At 42.1% G+C, this 22,792-nt stretch overlaps 1 protein-coding gene across 1 annotated transcript in view; it reads right to left on the bottom strand.

Annotated features, from left to right (window-relative positions):
* Positions 1–611: 611 nt before the first annotated feature.
* The window catches only part of FAM3C (FAM3 metabolism regulating signaling molecule C), an 82,170-nt gene continuing 59,989 nt past the window's right edge, over positions 612–22,792 (bottom strand). Inside the window, exons 9-11 of the mRNA XM_077264965.1 lie at positions 16,294–16,378; positions 2,920–3,046; positions 612–1,544 (exon numbers count right to left, since the gene is read on the bottom strand). Of these exons, the coding sequence (XP_077121080.1) occupies positions 1,452–1,544; positions 2,920–3,046; positions 16,294–16,378 (305 nt within the window). The 3' untranslated portion in view covers positions 612–1,451. The remainder of the gene's footprint in view (positions 1,545–2,919; positions 3,047–16,293; positions 16,379–22,792) is intronic.

Genomic DNA, 22,792 nt, shown 5'->3' with positions numbered 1-22,792 from the left:
GGCAATTTGGGAAACCTTGGGTGTTAGCAATCAATGTGGATGTTCCTTTGAATAACATTGCTGTAGACCAAACATATTCGTCCATGGTAATGGTAAAAGCCAACATCGGATGCTTCTTTATATTAGTATAGTGTCCACTGCCACACTTCACATATTGTTCAGGAATATAAAAAAAACCCAGACCATAACAGAGTTCAAAGTATTGTTTTGATCTACAGTTTCTCAGAACCTAGTCTGAATTACTGATGCGTTGGATGTGCGGGAAAAACAAGGGGTCAAATCTGGCAACTTACAGGACATAACGGATGTGCTGCAAACACCCTGGTGCCAGATACCACGGGACCCTTTCAGAGGTCTTGTGACGTTCAGGCCTCGATAAGTCAGTGCAGGCACAAGGGTGACCTTCACAATATTAGAAGGGTGGGATTACTGTTATGGCTGGTGTGTGCGTATATACAACAGTAACAACATATAGTGGCGTACAAGGTCCATGGTAATTTGCTACTCCTCGTCATGAAGGTTTATAAGGTGCGGTCACATGGACAGTGAATATCATACTGCATGCTGGAGTAGATTCCCACTACTCAGAGATTATTACTACATAACAAATGTATTGGTACACCCTGGAATGTGTCTTTATTCTAAAAATATGAAACCTTTAGACTTGCACATTAACATTGAACTTTACCACTGACAAACACGTATGACATTTGCTAAAGTTCCACAATAGCTGATGACAATCAATACGATGGAAAATTAATGACCGTAAAATACTGCACATACAAAACCATTCTCACATGAGACGAAAAGTAAAGCTCCAATATCAATGCTTTGATATTACACAGTAGGAAAAGATTGCTGCTTATGTACTGGAAAATGGTCCTGAAAATCCAAAAAGCTTTTGTTTGTTTTTTTTAATAGAAATGTCATTAGTAAATAGGTCCTCTATAGACAACAAAAAAATGGAAACAAACATACAAACATTTCTTAAAATTCTAATAGAAAAATGACAATGCAGACTACACTCAACAACAATGGTGTAAAACATTATCCCAGTTTTTATAAAACGCAGTCTACAGATGTACAGCCAAAATAATCCTGAAAAATCTTTGGTGGAATAAAGAAAGTCCAAAGGAAAAAAAAAGCTATTTCGTTGAAGAAAAAGACCAGAAACAGGACAGATCTTCGCATCTTATTCCAGTAGGTGCTGTCAGGGAGCCACCACATCGCAGTCCCAACATGGGTTCCTTGATTGATATTCATTAGATCTTCCATTAATCTGCTGTTTTTACAAAAAATACCCATTTGTATAAGCAATAAATAAATTTCATGAAGGATCATGCTCACGTCAACAATGATGAATGGAACTGTTCAGTATTTTTTTTACTTTGTTGGCTGTTAAAAAAAGGCATTCCTATCCAAGTCCATAGTAAAGTTGTGGCCTAATCTATTCAGTCATTCTGCTTCTGAGGAATGCATCCTTCCATTTCCACCACTTCGGGCCAACCTTCATATTTGTTTGTATCCTTATTGTTCTTTATGTGCTGAAGACAAAAAAAAAATAAAAAATCACTTATTTAAAATTACAAAAAAAATAAAAAATTAGATTATAATAAATAATAAAATGAGGCCGAAATGCTTTTATACATGGAAAATAAACAGCAGGAACCGTTTCTGCGTTCACTTCTCCTGTCTGTACAGGCTAAAGCGGTGACATCACATCTACAGAGACCATCATGGCTGCAGCCGATCACTAAGATCAGTGGCTCGTGCGGTCTGCATCGGCACCGCTGCTGAGCTCAGTGATTGGCTGGTAGTGACATCACCAGTGCAGAGAAGCATCCGGTACAGGATCCCGGGGAAGAGGATTACCTGCTGCGTTTGGTACTTTACATGTACTGAAAAGTTTTGGGACTATGTTTTTATAAAACTGGAAAAGTCTGTTAAGGTTAAGCCTAAAGGAAAACAAAGAGTGTTAGGGTACGTTCACACAGGACTTTTTTGCTGCTTTTTTTTATGCTAATTTTCAGCTGCTTTTTACAGTACCATTAAAGCCTATGAGATTTCAGAAATCTCATGCACACACGTTGGTTTTTTGTTTGATCAGTATTTTCTGCTTTGCTGCTTTTTTTGGACATAGGGCATGTCACTTCTTTCAGCGTTTTTGCTGCGTTTTTGCAGCGTTTTTTCACCCATTGACTTGAATGGGTGATGAAAAAAACGCTGCAAAAACGCATGTAGCATTATTTGCTGTGTTTTTTGTGCAGAAAATCATGGCCAGCAGGAAGGGATCTCACAGCCAAGAGCTTAGGGGTGTGGTTAGTGAGGTGTGAAGAGCCATTGTGAGCCATTGTGAGCTGTGAAGAGCCATTGTGAGGTGTCCTGATTGTGATCTATTGTGAGGGAGGTTCCTGGTAGTAAGGTGTGAAGAGCCATTGTGAGGTGTGAAGAGCCATTGTGAGGTGTCCTAGCAGCTGAAAATTGGCAGTTTTTTTACTGCAGCAAAAATCTGCAGCAAAAAACTGCAGCAAAAATCTGCAGCAAAAAAGTCCTGTGTGAACGTACCCTTAACGTTGTGCATCGTGATTTTGAACCAACTAAGCAACATGTGAATGGAATGTGAGTTATCCTCAAGTTGACATGAGTTTGTCCACTGCAAAAACATTGTACAAATAGGTGGTAAAAAATAAGATCGCCGACAATACAGAAGTATTGCAATTTATTATCCCTCAATCAAAAGTTCCCTAAGGGCACTGAACAAACAATATTTAAAACAATTTTGTAAATTGTTTTTGGAAAATGATCATTAAAATAAAAAATAGGATTTCTTGGGATTTTGGTCTGTTTGTTTTACCCTTTATTATGATGCTTTATGCAGGTTTTGGTTTCTGATTTTTGTCAGTGCGAATGCGTACTTACCTGCTCAAATGGACTTTTCGTTTTTATGCCTTTTCCACCAGCAAAGACCCAGTTGTCCCTGAAGCTCAGAGAGTTGATAACTGTACTGCCAAGTTCTGAAATCAGTTTCCGTGCTTCGTCATTCAATCTGTAATTTGTGACACATATGACTGAATAAATAAAGATAAAGTACCGTATATGATATTAAAGCCCCACTCCAGCGGTTTTTATTGCAGCCCTGGAGTGGTGCTACTAATGTAAGGTCGCTGCCCCTAGTTATATACTTACCAGCTACCGCTCCGTTATTTGAAAAGTGACTTCTAGCTCGCTCCAGCAATGTTAGTCTATGAGAGCCAGAACGACACTGCCATAGACTTGCATTGAGCGCTGGAGACCATTACGCTGGCCAGCCAGAAGTTGCGATCACAAGATGGTGGCGTGGGACCGGCGCGGTATAGGGAAGAGTTGTAGATGGCAGGAGGAGAGTATAATATTAGGGTCAGGGATCTAACGTTAGTACCAGCACTGAAATTACAAAAAAAAAAAAAAGCGCTGGAGTGGTGCCAGGTCCAGCCACTATAAAATGAGCTATGTATTGGACTTTTCAGGACGTCACAAGTGATAAAGTAGAATTAAAGTTTGTTTTGCTTTTTTTTTTTTTTTTCACTCTTTGATCTATAAATTAAATGTAGTCATGTTCTTTCATGGAGTATATTATATTCTGAGGTAAAAAAAAATAGAACAAACCTTCAGCAGCTTCTCTGTTCTGTTATAATGGGACTGTTCCAAAGAAACTAAAGCATATTAGAGGGCTATGATTCTGCCACTGTTCTCAATATCACTTTTTATACAATGACTAAAACACAAACAAAAAAAAAACAAAACAGAATTCCCTTTATTTCAAATGTCTCCGTAACAAAAAACCCCCAAACTACTACATAAAATTAACACAACAGTAGAGGTGAAGGGAAGGAATCTGACACTTTTCGAGAGCATACAGGTTGCCTCCACATGACCTACATTAACAGTCCCATGAAGGGGTAATGAAAAATGATTATAGAAACCGCTCAGAAGTCATAAATACCCAAGTAATGTGCATCTGTGCCAGAAAAAGGGCTAGAAATTACACTGTTCTGAGAGGTGATGAGAAAATCTTCAATCTGTCTTCAAGTACCAAGCAGATTTGGACAGAGATGAAAGAATAATTTAGAAGTGAGGTGCCAAGGGCTTCTGTGCCTGCAGCTTATGGGCCTACGATACATCTCTAGGCCATTAGTGTGCATCTGAGGAAGGTTTATCATGGAAGATGATCACAAGGTCACCCTCTTCAGACGGTCGGAAAAAAAAAAGATTTACTCTCCAACTAGGAGCGAGGTTACTGATGTAGGTATAAGATAGTGTGATGTGATCCGGTCCCATATGAAGCGATGATGGAATATATTATCTAATATATAAAGCTGAATGTGTGTATGTGTGTATGTCCGGGATTGGCATCTGAACCGTCGCAGCTACAGCCACAAAATTTTGCACAGTCACACGTCTGGACCCCGAGAGCGTCATAGGCTATGTTGTGAGGTGAAATTTTAACCCCGCGCTTTCCAATTCACCAAACAATTTTGTCCCTATCTACATAATGGGGAAAAAGTGAAAGGAAAAGTGTTGGAGGCAAATTAACAGCTGCCAGATGTGAACAAGGGGGACTTAAAGAATGAGAGCGATGGCGCCAAAGAGTATATACTGTACAGTTGCTAAGGTGGGGCCCCGACATGGGATAATCACCACACCACCACGGAGATATGAACACACACACAAAATGCGCCACACACTACCACGTGCTCGAACACATATACCACCCTCAGCGCACATTTCACCACACATACACCAACCTCGCCACATAAAAGTCGAAACAAAAAAGTCGCCGCACAAAACTCGCCACGCGCAAAACTCTCCACATGCAAAACTCACCTCATGGAAAACTCGCCACACGCAAAACTTGCACACGCGGAAAAATTGCCACATGCACAAAAGTTGCAACACATGCAAAAGTTGCCTCACACAAAACTTGCACATACTCAAAAGGCACCACACATAAAACTCGCCACGCGCAAAACTCGCCATGCGCAAAACTTGCTGCACACAACTTGCTACACTAACCTGTCACATGCAACTCGACACACAAAAAGTTGCTACACGCATGTCACCACACAAAACTCATCTCACAAAAGTCGCTACATGCATGTCGCCACACGCAACTTAACACACAACTTGACACACACAACTTGACACACGAAACTCGCCCTAAAACACACACAAGTCTGGTATTATCCTTCAAAAATAAAAATCTGATTAATAAGCAGACAAACTACAAGAGCAACAAATGTACCATATAGGAATCCGGCAGCTGTCAGTCACATGACCAGTCTATTATGTGTATGTGTGAGCTAATATATACTGCCAGGGGGTGGGCTTACTGTTGGCTGGGGATTTATCAGGCTGCCAATTTAGCTTACAAATACTGAGGTAAAAATACTGACCAAATAACGTGTGAACGAGGTCTAATACAGGAGGAGATGACATACAGATATATACTATATACAGGAGGAGATGACACACAGGTATATACTATTTACAGGGGAGATGACACACAGGTATATACTATATACAGGAGATGACACACAGATATATACTATATACAGGAGAGATGACACACAGGTATATACTATATAGCTGAGATAGGAGATGACATACAGGTACATACTACATACAGGAGGAGATGACATACAGGTATATACTATATACAGGAGGAGATGACACACAGGTATATACTATATACAGGAGCAGATTACCTACAGGTATATAGTATATACAGGAGGAGATGACATACAGGTATATGCTATGTATAGGAGGAGATGACATACAGGTATATACTATATACAGGAGGAGATGACACAGGTATATACTATATACAGGAGAAGATTACATACAGGTATATACTATATATAGGAGGAGATGACATACAGGTATATACTATATACAGGGGAGATGACACACAGCAGGTATATACTATATACAGGGGAGATGACATACAGGTAAATACTATATACAGGAGATGACATACAGGTGTATACTATATATAAGGGAGATGACAAACATGTATATACTGAGGTGAAAATGAAATGGTGTGAGTGCAAAATGAGAGGAGTGAGGGAAAATAGTGGAGTGATCGGAAAATGACAGATGTGAGGTCGAAATGGCAAGTGTTAGGGGGGAATGAGAGGAGTGAGGGGGAAAATAAGAGGAGTGAGGGGGAAAATGAGAGGTGTGAGGGAGAAAATGAGAGATGTGAGGGGGAAAATGAAAGATGTGATGGGGAAAATGAGAGGCGTGATGGGAAAATAAGAGAAGTGAGGTGCTATAACTAACCACAGATATTTACTATGCCCAGGCAACGCCGGGCTCTTCAGCTAGTATTTATATAAAAAAATTCTGAGTACACAAGTCCTGAATGAATGAGGTGTGAGACATTCAATTCTGGAACAAAATTATCTACCACCCATGTGTAACTAAATTGTCCCCTATACTGTTACATACAGTGGCTTGTGAAAGTATTCACTCCCTTAGCTTTTTGCCTATTTTGTTATATTTAAACACAGGTTGTAATATTTTTGCAATCCGACTGGTGTGTAATGTATCAGCACTAAATAGTCTAAGTTGGTGAGGTGAAGTGAGAAAAATATAGGCATAAATTAAATGTATGGGATCAAATAACTAAAAATTGGCATGGGCATATGTATTCACCCCTTTTGTTACGAAGTCCCTAAAAATTTCTGGTGCAAAACAATTACCGTACCTTCAGAAGTCAATTGCTTAGTGAAAGGAAGGGTCACATGGTCTGTCAGTATATACACACCTTTTCTGAAAGGCCACAGAGGCTGCAACACCAATAAGCAAGAGGCGCCACTAACCAAACAATACCATGAAGACCAATGAGATCTCCACACAAGGCAGGGATAAAGTCAGGGCTGGGTTATACTCTCTATGATCCCCAGAGCACCATCAAATCCAGTAAGTCGGAAAATTTGGTGCGACTATACATCAGTCTACCCAGGAGTATTTTTGAGCAGTTTTTGTTACATTTTGCAAGATGTGTGACTTTTTGCCCTAAAAAGTCTTTAAAAAAAAAAAGTTTTACTTGGTTACCAATTCAATAATCGTGTGCACCACTTTGAAGAATTTGAGCAAAAACCGTTAGCTAATGACAAGACAAAAAAGGAGAGCGAAGACAAGCAAACATAAAAAACCCATAGATGATGAATCGGGGCCCAAGTTTCTTTGCTATTATCCTTCCCCATTTGCCCACATATGAGAATGGAGAAGCCGTGCTACCAAAAAGCTGCAGATTAGTACCTGACTATGAACGATGAAGGGGTATTATTTTATCACCATTCCAAGCAAAACAGCGAGAAGAGACAAATATACCCACATTTTCTTTTAAAAATATCATCTTTACTGACAAAAGTGATTAAAAATATTATATCAAAGATATGGGGAAGGAACAAGCACCTCAACATAGGTTTCGTGTTTAAGTTGTCCCAATGTTACAGGGTAACCGTCGTTTTAATTTTTATTTCATAAATCCACTGTTCATGTAAAAATAAGTAACTTTGTAATATATCATATCAGAGAGATCTGCTTCTTTCTCCTCCTGGACTGGTCAGTCATTATCATAATTCTTACTTCATGAGGTAAAATCTGCATTCAGTGAAGACAGACGTTCCTGTTACTGAGGTAGGAGATGGTGGCTGCTACTGATAAGATTCTATGTAGAAGGGAAGAATGAGAACGATGGCTACCACCACTTCCTTTCACAGGAACACCTGTAGCTGGACGTCTGCCTTGCCGCCCAGTGTTGTGTGGATACGGTTTGACAATTTAGGCTGCCTATGTGATGCCAATATCAATTGCACTACAGAATGGTTTGCCATGCCTCACGTGGACGCAGAGGCCTTCATGAGAGAGTGTCTAATCGGTCCTACTCCTGGGATTATGGTACGGGGTAACACATTTTATGGTAGCCAGACCCTATAACTCTTCATTCTACGTACACTAACAGCTCGGCATTACATTGATTTGATGGAGGAACCACTAGTACAGCCATTTCTACAAAGTGTCCCAGCAATTCTTTTTCTACACGATAACATCATACCGCATGGTGCTCAGGCAAGTGTGAGCAGCGGCGTGACTTAAATGTGCTACCATGGCCTGCGGTGTCTCCAGGTTTGTCCTCTATTGAGCACACATGGGACGTCATTGGTTGGCAATTACAAAAGGAGCTGCCAGCAGAGGATTTTCATGATATTTTTTCCAAAGAGCAGTTAGCATTGCAGAACACTCCTCAGACCATTAATAACCTCACTGATGCCAAGGTGTGTAAGTGCGTGTATTTCTACACATGGTGCTCATCCCGAATAAAGAGGTTTTGAAATGTTTGTTTTAATCATTTGCATATGATTAACAACGCTATCGCTCTTGTGCTCTGCAATTTCAGTGTTGAGGATTGTATATGCTCTTATATGTATAATCTCACTTTCTAAGGTTTGATAGGGTTGTACTGCCATCTGCTGCTTATTCATTACTATTGCACTGTAATTTGCTAATGATACGGTTTGATGTTGAATTTCTTATTCCCCAAATTTGATCTCTATTTAACGCTTTAAAATAAAACTTGCCATCTCAAACTATGCAGTATTGCTCTAACATCTAAAATTCTGTACTGTAGGGTCTTGCATTTCGGGCACCTTTTTGTGGACACTGCCATGATTTTCTATCACCAGTGTCCTATCAATGTATTCAGATTTGCTCATTCACTTTATTTCTATTTATTAACAAAATGTAAACTATTAACATTCTGGTTTCTCAAAGCACTCTTACTTTGCAGATTTTTTCCCACAGCAATTTTTGCACAATATTGTGTATATTATATATACACACACACATATACATTATAAATATATTACACATACATACACACACACACATATATACATACATAAACGCACACATATGCACATATACATACAAACACACACATATATGCACACACGCTATATATATATATATATATATATATATATATATATATATATATATATATATATATATATATATATATATATATATATATATATATATGTATATATGTATATATATATACATATACACAGTGGGGAAAAAAACTATTTAGTCAGTCAGCAATAGTGCAAGTTCCACCACTTAAAAAGATGAGAGGCGTCTGTAATTTACATCATAGGTATACCTCAACTATGGGAGACAAACTGAGAAAAAAAAATCCAGAAAATCACATTGTCTGTTTTTTTAACATTTAATTTGCATATTATGGTGGAAAATAAGTATTTGGTCAGAAACAAACAATCAAGATTTCTGGCTCTCACAGACCTGTAACTTCTTCTTTAAGAGTCTCCTCTTTCCTCCCCTCATTACCTGTAGTAATGGCACCTGTTTAAACTTGTTATCAGTATAAAAAGACACCTGTGCACACCCTCAAACAGTCTGACTCCAAACTCCACTATGGTGAAGACCAAAGAGCTGTCAAAGGACACCAGAAACAAAATTGTAGCCCTGCACCAGGCTGGGAAGACTGAATCTGCAATAGCCAACCAGCTTGGAGTGAAGAAATCAACTGTGGGAGCAATAATTAGAAAATGGAAGACATACAAGACCACTGATAATCTCCCTCGATCTGGGGCTCCACGCAAAATCCCACCCTGTGGGGTCAGAATGATCACAAGAACGGTGAGCAAAAATCCCAGAACCACGCAGGGGGACCTAGTGAATGAACTGCAGAGAGCTGGGACCAATGTAACAAGGCCTACCATAAGTAACACACTACGCCACCATGGACTCAGATCCTGCAGTGCCAGACGTGTCCCACTGCTTAAGCCAGTACATGTCCGGGCCCGTCTGAAGTTTGCTAGAGAGCATTTGGATGATCCAGAGGAGTTTTGGGAGAATGTCCTATGGTCTGATGAAACCAAACTGGAACTGTTTGGTAGAAACACAACTTGTCGTGTTTGGAGGAAAAGGAATACTGAGTTGCATCCATCAAACACCATACCTACTGTAAAGCATGGTGGTGGAAACATCATGCTTTGGGGCGGTTTCTCTGCAAAGGGGCCAGGACGACTGATCCGGGTACATGAAAGAATGAATGGGGCCATGTATCGTGAGATTTTGAGTGCAAACCTCATTCCATCAGCAAGGGCATTGAAGATGAAATGTGGCTGGGTCTTTCAACATGTCAATGATCCAAAGCACACCGCCAGGGCAACGAAGGAGTGGCTTCGTAAGAAGCATTTCAAGGTCCTGGAGTGGCCTAGCCAGTCTCCAGATCTCAACCCTATAGAAAACCTTCTGAGGGAGTTGAAAGTCCGTGTTGCCAAGCGAAAAGCCAAAAACATCACTGCTCTAGAGGAGATCTGCATGGAGGAATGGGCCAACATACCAACAACAGTGTGTGGCAACCTTGTGAAGACTTACAGAAAACGTTTGACCTCTGTCATTGCCAACAAAGGATATTTTACAAAGTATTGAGATGAAATTTTGTTTCTGACCAAATACTTATTTTCCACCATAATATGCAAATTAAATGTTAAAAAAACAGACAATGATTTTCTGGATTTTTTTTTCTCAGTTTGTCTCCCATAGTTGAGGTCTACCTATGATGTAAATTACAGACGCTTCTCATCTTTTTAAGTGGTGGAACTTGCACTATTGCTGACTGACTAAATACTTTTTTTCCCCACTGTATATATACACTCACCGGCCACTTTATTAGGTACACCATGCTAGTAACGGGTTGGACCCCTTTTGCCTTCAGAACTGCCTCAATTCTTCGTGGCATAGATTCAACAAGGTGCTGGAAGCATTCCTCAGAGATTTTGGTCCATATTGACATGATGGCATCACACAGTTGCCGCAGATTTGTCGGCTGCACATCCCAAAGATGCTCCATACAAGGCAGGATGGATCCATGCTTTCATGTTGTTTACGCCAAATTCTGACCCTACCATCCGAATGTTGCAGCAGAAATCGAGACTCATCAGACCAAGCAACGTTTTTCCAATCTTCTACTGTCCAATTTTGATGAGCTTGTACAAATTGTAGCCTCAGTTTCCTGTTCTTAGCTGAAAGGAGTGGTACCCGGTGTGGTCTTCTGCTGCTGTAGCCCATCTGCCTCAAAGTTCGACGCACTGTGCGTTCAGAGATGCTCTTAGGCCTACCTTGGTTGTAACGGGTGGCGATTTGAGTCACTGTTGCCTTTCTATCAGCTCGAACCAGTCTGCCCATTCTCCTCTGACCTCTGGCATCAACAAGGCATTTCCGCCCACAGAACTGCCGCTCACTGGATTTTTTTTCTTTTTCGGACCATTCTCTGTAAACCCTAGAGATGGTTGTGCGTGAAAATCCCAGTAGATCAGCAGTTTCTGAAATACTCAGACCAGTCCTTCTGGCACCAACAACCATGCCACGTTCAAAGGCACTCAAATCACCTTTCTTCCCCATACTGATGCTCGGTTTGAACTGCAGGAGATTGTCTTGACCATGTCTACATGCCTAAATGCACTGAGTTGCCGCCATGTGATTGGCTGATTAGAAATTAAGTGTTAACAAGAAGTTGGACAGGTGTACCTAATAAAGTGGCCAGTGAGTGTATATACACACATATATACATATACATACATATACATATTATATATATATATATATATATATATATATATATATATATATATATATATACACATATATATATATATATATATATATACACATATATATACATACATACATACATATACATACGTGAGTCAATGTAGCAAAAAGAAAAAACTGAGCGGCACTGCCCCAAGAACCAAGGAAAACCGACTGCGGACTCTGCGTGGGAAACACAAATGGAGGGCTCCTTATTGCAAAATCAAGTGTGACCCCGGTGCTCCTCAACAGAAACAAAGTCCATGTATAAATGTTGTAGATGAGATAAAGTGATGAGGGCACTCACCGGTCTTCTGTAAAATCACTTCTTTATTTAGAACGTAACATCCAGAGTAAAGGCAGCGGCCGGGGGAGAGAGAGGGAGCAGGGGTGGACGACGGCCGTTTCGCGCTTGTCCTGCGCTTCTACGGGTCCAGGACCCGTAGAAGCGCAGGACAAGCGCGAAACGGCCGTCGTCCACCCCTGCTCCCTCTCTCTCCCCCGGCCGCTGCCTTTACTCTGGATGTTACGTTCTAAATAAAGAAGTGATTTTACAGAAGACCGGTGAGTGCCCTCATCACTTTATCTCATCTACAACATTTATACATATACATACACACACATATGCACATATACATACATACATACATACATACATACACACATATGCACAAATACACAGTCACACATATACATACACACATATGCACATATACACACACACACACATATATATATATATATATATATATTGTGGGAATATGCTACCTGAGTGGGTTGGGGAATACTCGCTTGGCAGCAGGATAAACACTTCAGACACAATATCTCACACATAACAGTCTTATTTGGTTTATTAAAGTGTCATAAACCACATGACGTACAGTCCATTGCGTTACATTTCATGAACTTATCACGACCCTCAGTCCGTTCATGCAGCCGATAGGCTTTCCTGATGTATAATATAATCCCCTTGTCCGGGGTTACCTTTCAGGAGTTCCACTCCTCATGCTGATTACCCGTCAGTCCCATGGTCCTCAACACATTGACTGTCCAGGTCGACGGTCTCACAGTGCTTCCAGGACGACTCCAATCCCAAGAGCCTCCAACACTGACCGTCCAAGACCTAAAGCCCACAGGCCACTCTGCGGTGTCCAGCCAGGACACATGGAAGTGTGTCCACTCTGACAGAGTCCCAAACACTCACTCCACTTGAGCTACACACACCTCCTTTTCATAGGTGTAACCACACCCAGGTACCTGTCACATGGCTAGTCAGGTGAGTGTGACATCACCACAGGTCCTTCAACCCAAAACCATCTTAGGTGTTCAAACACGCCTCTTTGGGTGGGTGTGTAGGTGACTGGACTCACCCATGTCTCCAATCACCTGGAAGCCTTCCCAATGTAAACAAATCCTTCAGTAGTAGATCTGCTTCAGCAAAACACTCAGGCTTCCATCACAGGGCCACCCACCTCTGCGATACATACCGTCCATCAATCACATGACCAGTCGTTATTCCAACACAATTATGTCTCCAAGTGCATCTTGAAGTGCAGATGCAGCGCCCCCTGGCTGTAACATTAGTCACTGCACCTATATATATATATATATATATATATATATATATATATATATATATATATATATATATATATATATATACATACATATATATATACATATATACACACACACATACAGGGGTTGGACAAAATAATGGAGACACCTAACATTTTGGCATCATAATCTTCGAACATGTGGTAAACATGCAAACCGTGACATATGGTAATGTTTTGTAGTTGATTATTTGTGTTATGTGATATGTGTATGTAAATTTACTGTTTTTTTTGCAGAATTGTAAGAACATTGATGAGAACCCGATACCAATGGCAGACCTCTCGGATTTTCAAAGAGGCCAAATTGTTGGTGCTCGTATGGCAGGCGCTAGTGTAACAGAAAGTGCCCCAATGCTTGGCGTGTCAAGAGGTACTGTCTCCAAAGTAATGACTGCGTTTGAAAGAGAAGGAAAAAGGTCTGCAGCAAAGCACAGGTCCGGTCAAAAGTCAAAGTTGACAGAGAGACCGTCGGACTCTAAAGCGAATTGTGAGAGAAGATCGCAAGACCACGGCTCCGAAAATCACTGCTGAGCTCAATGAACACCTACAGAACCCAGTTTCCACGAAAACTGTTCGCCGGGAGCTGCACAAATCTGGATTCCACGGAAGAGCTGCAATTAGAAAACCGCTGCTCTTAATGACAAATGTTTCCAAGCGTTTAGAGTGGTGCAGAAACCCCCAGAATTGGTCCCTCGAGCAGTGGAAACATGTGATATTCTCAGACGAATCATCGTTTACCCTATTTCTAACCTCTGGCTGAGTGTACGTTTGGAGACAGCCGAAAGAAGCATTCCATCCAGACTGCCTTCTCCCAACCGTAAAACATGGCAGAGGTTCTGTGACGATCTGGGGTGCTATTTCATGGAGATCCGCCGGGCCAATGATATCCCTTTATGGAAGAAATAACAGCCGAGATTATTTAGGCATTTTGGGCGACTAAGTGCATCCAATGGTTCAAGCACTGTTCCCGGAGGGGAACGCCATCTTTCAGGATGATAATGCACCAATTCATACAGCTAGAATTGATAAAGCATGGCACGAGGAACATTCTAATGAAGTTGAGCATCTCATCTGGCCCCCACAATCCCCAGACCTCAACATTATAGAGCATTTATGGTCGATTTTAGAGATTCAAGTTAGACGTCGATTTCCGCCGCCATCGTCGCTCAAAGAACTGGAGGGTGTTTTAACTGCAAAATGGGCTATAATTCCTTTGGAAAGAATTCACACCTTGTATGAATCCATACATCAGAGAATTGAGGCTGTAATCGCCGCAAAAGGTGGACCTATACGAAATTAAACTAACTTTTGTTGATGTTTCCGGGTGTTTCCATTATTTTGTCCAACATATGTATATGTGTATGTGTATGTATGTATAATATATATATATATATATATATATATATATATATATATATATATATATATATATATATATATATACACACTCACCGGCCACTTTATTAGGTACACCATGCTAGTAACGGGTTGGACCCCCTTTTGCCTTCAGAACTGCCTCAATTCTTCGTGGCATAGATTCAACAAGGTGCTGGAAGCATTCCTCAGAGATTTTGGTCCATATTGACATGATGGCATCACACAGTTGCCGCAGATTTGTCGGCTGCACATCCCAAAGATGCTCCATACAAGGCAGGATGGATCCATGCTTTCATGTTGTTTACGCCAAATTCTGACCCTACCATCCGAATGTCGCAGCAGAAATCGAGACTCATCAGACCAAGCAACGTTTTTCCAATCTTCTACTGTCCAATTTCGATGAGCTTGTACAAATTGTAGCCTCAGTTTCCTGTTCTTAGCTGAAAGGAGTGGTACCCGGTGTGGTCTTCTGCTGCTGTAGCCCATCTGCCTCAAAGTTCGACGCACTGTGCGTTCAGAGATGCTCTTAGGCCTACCTTGGTTGTAATGGGTGGCGATTTGAGTCACTGTTGCCTTTCTATCAGCTCGAACCAGTCTGCCCATTCTCCTCTGACCTCTGGCATCAACAAGGCATTTCCGCCCACAGAACTGCCGCTCACTGGATTTTTTTTCTTTTTCGGACCATTCTCTGTAAACCCTAGAGATGGTTGTGCGTGAAAATCCCAGTAGATCAGCAGTTTCTGAAATACTCAGACCAGCCCTTCTGGCACCAACAACCATGCCACGTTCAAAGGCACTCAAATCACCTTTCTTCCCCATACTGATGCTCGGTTTGAACTGCAGGAGATTGTCTTGACCATGTCTACATGCCTAAATGCACTGAGTTGCCGCCATGTGATTGGCTGATTAGAAATTAAGTGTTAACAAGAAGTTGGACAGGTGTACCTAATAAAGTTGCCAGTGAGTGTATATATATATATATATATATATATATATATATATATATATATATATATATATATATATATATATATATACACACACACATACATACACACACTGTATATATGCACAAATACACGCAGCTATCCTGTAGTTAATGGAACAGTGACATCACAGCTTCCCATATCTGCACATATCATAGAGCAGACTAATATGTACAAGGATAAAACAAACACTAATCGATTCTAGGTAGACGTATACATTATGTCTATAATATCTTACAGGTGTCAATATGGCCACAAGTGGAAACCACTTGGATTATATCAGAGACAACCAATATATATCTATTTGTATTTGTTTTGTGTGGATCGGATTTCATTTGCTGTCACAGATCTTTGTCATGTAATTTGCCCTCTGTGAGGGCCTTCTGTGCCATCACATGCCCCTTAGTTTTGCAATAAAGGCATTTTTAATTACAAATTTTGTTTTGTCCCGCTATTTGAACATACGTTTCAACCATATTTTGTATTTCGGCCATGGTTCTCTTATGGTTGTCACATATCACGCAGCGGCCTACGCTGGATATAGCAGGTAGGTTGGTGGGACAGAATTTGCATTGTTTTACATATCCCATCCCATGGGCAAAATTACATTTTGACTGGATTACCCCCTTAAGTCTCACACTTACTTTGTTGCTCCGTCATCATAGGTCGCCATACAAACTATTGTTCCATCTGGAATCTTCTTCAGGAATTCAATAAAGGGGGCGACATCTATAAATTGGAGAATACAGAAATCAATGACGGAAATGAGGAGTCGTTAGTAAAAAGGTTTCTGTCAGAGGGGATTGATAAAGTTATAGGGATCTTCAGGGCTGAGAAGAAAAGAAAAGTCAGTAGTGTGTATGTGGCTAAAGAATGACAGATGGTGACGTGTGCCGTGTCATGGTTCCCCTGAATCCCCCGTGTGAGCAGGAGGCCATGTGAGATTCGCCCAGCGGTGCTGACTAGACTCTCCTCCATGACTCTCGCTGTCGTATTGAGAGAAGCAGACCACAATCTTGTCAGCACTGGTCGGCAAGTATGTAAGTTACATAGAGACAGTCACATTACGCGCCTTGTATGGCGAGTACAGGGAACTGGTGACCGTGTACACATTGCACAAGGTCATGATTCAGCAGTGCGCACTCAACACAGCAACGGCAGACTGTTCTCCTCAGTCTGGAAAACCCCTTCAATGCCAATATTTAGAACACCGTAGCTTTTGTTCTGCATCTGCACCCTTCATAACAGCAGGAAGGACCAGAGCACAGTAGGCAAAAATTGGGGCGATACATTATCACTGTTCTTTGGGGTACGAAGGATACCAGATACAAACAGGATCCCTTAGGACTGAACAGTAAAGGCACATCTCCATGTCAGAGTGCTCTCATACACCATTCTAGAGTGCTCATTTGCCATATCGGCTCACAACACTTATCAGACATATCCATAGGCCACCGGTTGGTTAACCTTTTCTCTTCTGTATGGAGGAGTGAAATTAAAACATAGACCATGTAGCAGACACTAGGAGACTAAGGCTACTTTCACACTAGCGTCGGACGACGCACGACGAATAGCGTCGTTGCGACGTACCGACGCTAGCAGTGAATGCGCCGCACAACGGGGGCAGCGGATGCTGTTTTTCAACGCATCCGCTGCCCCATTGTGAGGTGCGGGGAGGCGGGGGCGGAGTTCCGGCCGCACATGCGCGGTCGGAAAAGACGGGAACGACGCACCAAAAAAACGTTACAAGCAACTTTTTTGGTGGCGACGGTCCGACCCAACACGACGCAACCGTCGCACGATGGTTGCGACGTGTGGCAATGCGTCGCACTGCGTCGCTAATGCGAGTCAATGGAGAAACGACGCATCCTGCAAGCACTTTTGCAGGATGCGTTTTTTTCTCCAAAACGACGCATAGCGACGTGCAGTGCACGACGCTAGTGTGAAAGTAGCCTAAGCGACACCTGACACTGTGCTCAAAGTGGGAAAACAGCCACAAAATAGTTTCATTGCATATGATGAAGAACCTTTGTTCTATAGCAGTTCCATAAAGAGGATCTGTAAGGATAGACTACTTATTTTATTAAATACCTCATAGACCTGATGAAGCTGGCATGCTTCCATTTAAAGAAGATTATACAGCCAGAATATTCAGAATATTAAAAATGAGCATTTTGAGTCGCTCTTTAGCTAAAATTTTTGTTCTAACTTTGAAGATCATTCATCATTCTGAATTTTTTAAGTAATACCAGCCTCATCAGGTCTAAGCTATTTACAGTGATACGTGTTTGTCCAGAGAAATTTGGTGAAGGATCTGTTTTAAACTTTTATATTCTGCTTTGCAGTTTGAAGTAGAATCAGAAATGGTGTCTTAGTAATAGATAACATTGACTTCTAGAACAAATACATTTAAAGGGGTTTTCCCACTTTAAGAAAAGGAGACCCAAAACACATTTATTTACACAACAAAGCCAACAGCAAGTACTCGTCCTTCACCAGGTCCAGGGTTGGCTCTCTGCCGCTCCAGTCTCAGTGTTTTGGCAACAGCGGTGATGTCATGTTGACACTCAGCTCACATTACTGCTGCGGCCAAAGGACTCAGAGGCTCTGCCCACACAAAGGACACTAGCCACCGAACTTAGTGATTGGCTGCAGTGGTGATGAACACTGTCAAAGTGACGGAACCAATGCAGCAACACCACAGACTGGAGCAGTGGCGGAGGGCAGACACTGGAAAGGAGGACGGCGAGTCTGCCATGTTGTGTTCGGTACCTTGAATACTACGGTATCTCTGAGTAATAGGATTGATGGAGACCTCATAAGATGGTAAGGGGTTTTCCGTGTCTGATAAGCTTTCTATATATATGTGTATATATATATACATACATACATATACATACATATATATACACATACATACACACATACCCAGTGTAGACGAAAAGTTTGGACACACTTTCTCATTTAAAGATTTTTCTGTATTTTCAGAACTATGAAAATTGTACATTCACACTGAAGGCATCAAAACTCTGAATTAACACGTGGAATTACATACTTAACAAAAAAGTGTGAAGCAACTGAAACTATGACTTATATTCTAGGTTCTTCAAAGTAGCTACCTTTTGCTTTGATGACTGCTTTGCACACTCTTGGCATGCTCTTGATGAGCTTCAAGAGGTAGTCACCGGGAATGTTTTTCACTTCATAGGTGTGCCCTGTCAGGTTTAATAAGTGGGATTTCTTGCCTTAGAAATGGGGTTGGGACCATCAGTTGTGTTGTGCAGAAGTCTGGTGGATACACAGCTGATAGTCCTACTGAATAGACTGTTAGAATTTGTATTATGGCAAGAAAAAAAGCAGCTAAGTAAAGAAAAATTAGTGGCCATCATTACTTTAAGAAATGAACGTCAGTTAGTCTGAAAAATTGGGCAAACTTTGAAAGTGTCCCCAAGTGCAGAGGCCAAAACCATCAAGCGCTACAAAGAAACTGGCACATGAGGACCGCCCCAGGAAAGGAAGACCAAGAGTCACCTCTGCTTCTGAGGATAAGTTTATCCGAGTCACCAGTCTCAGAAATCGCAGGTTAACAGCAGCTCAGATTAGAGACCAGGTCAATGCCACACAGAGTTCTAGCAGCAGACAGATCTCTACAACAACTGTTAAGAGGAGACTTTGTGTAGCAGGCCTTCATGGTAAAATAGCTGCTAGGAAACCACTAAGGACAGGCAACAAGCAGAAGAGACTTGTTTGGGCTAAAGAACACAAGGAATGGACATTAGACCAGTGGAAATCTGTGCTTTGGTCTGATGAGTCCAAATTTGAGATCTTTGGTTCCAACCACCGTGTCTTTGTGCGACGCAGAAAAAGTGAACGGATGGACTCTACATGTCTGGTTCCCACCGTGAAGCATGGAGGAGGTGGTGCGATGGTGTGTGGGTGCTTTGCTGGTGACACTGTTGGGGATTTGTTCAAAATTGAAGGCATACTGAACCAACATGGCTACCACAGCATCTTGCAGAGGCATGCTATTCTATCCGGTTTGCGTTTAGTTGGGCCATCATTTATTTTTCAACAGGACAATGACCCCAAACACACCTCCAGGCTGTGTAAGGGCTATTTGACCAAGAAGGAGAATGATCGAGTGCTACGCCAGATGACCTGGCCTCCACAGTCACCAGACCTGAACCCAATTGAGATGGTTTGGGGTGAGCTGGACCGCAGAGTGAAGGCAAAAGGGCCAACAAGTGCTAAGCATCTCTGGGAACTCCTTCAAGATTGTTGGAAGACCATTTCCGGTGACTACATCTTGAAGCTCATCAAGAGAATGCCAAGAGTGTGCAAAGCAGTCATCAAAGCAAAGGTGGCTACTTTGAAGAATCTAGAATATAAGACATAATTTCAGATGTTTCACACTTTTTTGTTAAGTATGTAATTCCACATGTGTTAATTCATAGTTTTGATGCCTTCAGTGTGAATTTACAATTTTCATACTCATTAAAATACAGAGAAATCTTTAAATGAGAAGGTGTGTCCAAACGTTGGGCCTTTACTGTGTGTGTGTGTGTGTGTGTGTATATATATATATATGTGTATATATATATGTGTATGTATGTATGTATGTATGTATGTATGTATGTATGTATCTTATCAGACACGGAAAACCCCTTACAATCTTATGAGGTCTCCATCAATCCTATTACTCAGAGATACCGTGTTTTTCTGACCATAAGACGCACTTTTTTTCCCTCCAAATTTGGGAGGAAAGTGTGGGTGCGTCTTATGGTAGGGATGTAGCATGTGGGGAGGGGGGCAGTAGCGAGTGGGATCGCAATGATACCCCACTTCAGGAGGCAGAAAAATGTCCCCACTGCGGGGAATCAGCTGCTGGGAAACCAGGTGGTCCCGATGATTAAGTGCAGTGAATATTCATTAGCTACTCCCCGCCCACCTATCAGCTGAGCGGTGAGCAGCAAATGAATACTGCACTTAAGCAGCGACACACATCTGCGGCGGCCGACTGCGAGGCCTGAAGTTTAACAACGATCTCCCTGCTGGGACATCGTTGTTTGGGACGGCCAAAAGAGTGCGGCATGTACCTGGTCCGACCCGGCCTGGGTCAGGTAAGACTGGCTGAGTAGCGGTGTGTCGGCTTCCACCTGGTCCCTCAGGAATGGTGGCGACTTGGTGCGGGCGTAGCGTTCTCTGAATTCTGCCGGCAAAGCGCGGAGACGCCGGCGCATGCGCAGTACAGCCGGATCCCGGATGTAGTTCATCTGAACCTCTGAGGTCGGCGTTGCATTTCTGGGGGAACCGCCATATTGGATTCCTCTAGGCGGTCCCCATTGGCCCCTGACGCTATACTGAGGTCCATGTGCAGGTAAAAAAAAAAAAAAAAAAAAGGGAAGACAGCGGCAGGAAGGGGTGTGTATTGGGAGTTCCTGCACTATGAATTTCATTTACCAGTGCAGACAGTGTGCCATTATGTTGTCCCAAGAGGAGGTCTGTGAGCACCCTATGGAAGAGCCACTAGTACCCAGTGGTGATGCTAGAAAAAAGAGTAGTGGACACTCTAAAATGAGTGACTCCACTGACAAATCGGGAAGGAAATCGTCCCGTTCCACACCCCAAGCCAAGCGAACAACCCAGCAGCCGGTATACAAATATACTTCTGGGTAAGTGTATATATAGCTTCGCTGAGGCTTATATTGGTTTCCTCTGCTTATGTTCTTCATTAGGCAAAGAGGACGGAGAAGACCAAGCACAAACAGTGTGCTATATGTACCGAGCCCCTGCCTGACTCTTATTCTAAAAAACTGTGTCAGGCTTGTATAGATAACACCTTGCGGCAGGAGGGGTCCGCTAAGATGAATGAGATACGGCTAATGATTCGGGAAGAACTTCAGTCATTGGGAGGTGGTCCCTCCATAAATATTGAAAAGAGAAGTAGGAGAGTATCCTCACCTAAAGCTGACACATCAGCAGAGAGTGGGGAAGTGGACTCAGATGTCTCTCAGCTGTCTGATTCATCAGATGAAGAGGACTATGTCTGTTTTCCAACTGATGGCGTAAACAACTTGGTTAAGTCAGTAAGGAGTACGATGGGGTTGTCTGAGTCAAAAGAACCCCAAACGCCACAGGAGGTTATGTTCGCGGGTCTCTCTCAGCGAAAAGGCCACATATTTCCGGTAAACCAGGCCATAAAAGACCTCGTTAAGAAAGAATGGAGTAAGGGACAAAAGGGGTTTGTGCCAATATCCTGTAAGAGACGCTACCCCTTCGATGACGAGGATTTGAATTCCTGGGCTAAAATACCAAAAGTTGATGCGGCTGTGGCGTCTACATCTCGCCGTTCTTCTTTACCTGTGGAGGATGCAGGTTCTTTATCCGATCCCATGGATAGAAAATCAGACGCACTTCTTAAAAAATCGTGGGAAGCCTGTGTCACTGCATTCAAGCCGGCAATCTCAGCCACGTGTACTAGCAGGTCTATGCTAGTTTGGCTAGAGCAGCTGGATCAAAATATCAAGAGTGGCGTATCCAGGGAGAAATTACGTGCGTCTATTCCCTTGATTAAGGGTGCTGCGGCTTTTATATCTGATGCCTCAGTAGATTCTCTCCGCCTGGCGGCCAGGACAGCTAACCTCTCCAAAACTGCTCGGCGAGCATTATGGCTAAAGAACTGGAAGGGAGATGCCCAGTCTAGATCCAAATTGTGTGCCATACCCAGTCAGGGTGAGTACCTCTTTGGAGCCATTCTGGATGATATACTCACTAAGGCGGGTGAAAGGAAGAATGGGTTTCCTAATCCCTTTGTTCCTTCTTACAGAAGGGCATTCAGGAAGCCATCATTTGGCAGGAAAGGAGGCTTTAAGGACCAATGGAGAAACTAAGAGTTCAGGCAGAAGGGCAATTTATTCAACAAGCGTCCCTTCAGGCCAGCAGAAAAATTCCGGGAACCCTATTCCACCAGTGGGCGGTAGACTTCTGGGATTTATTAATCAGTGGAAGAAGATAACTGTTAATCCATGGGCCATAAATTTGATATCTTCAGGCCTCACCCTAGACTTTATCCGAACACCTCCGGATTCCTTCCTGCTCACCTCCCTAAAATCCAGACTACAGCAAGAGGCACTGGAAATTGAA

Source organism: Ranitomeya variabilis, chromosome 5, assembly GCF_051348905.1.
Source record: "Ranitomeya variabilis isolate aRanVar5 chromosome 5, aRanVar5.hap1, whole genome shotgun sequence".
In the NCBI taxonomy this organism is placed as follows: Eukaryota; Metazoa; Chordata; class Amphibia; order Anura; family Dendrobatidae; genus Ranitomeya; species Ranitomeya variabilis.
Note: the sequence above shows the minus strand (reverse complement) of the source record. Positions and strands in the feature narration are given on the sequence as shown.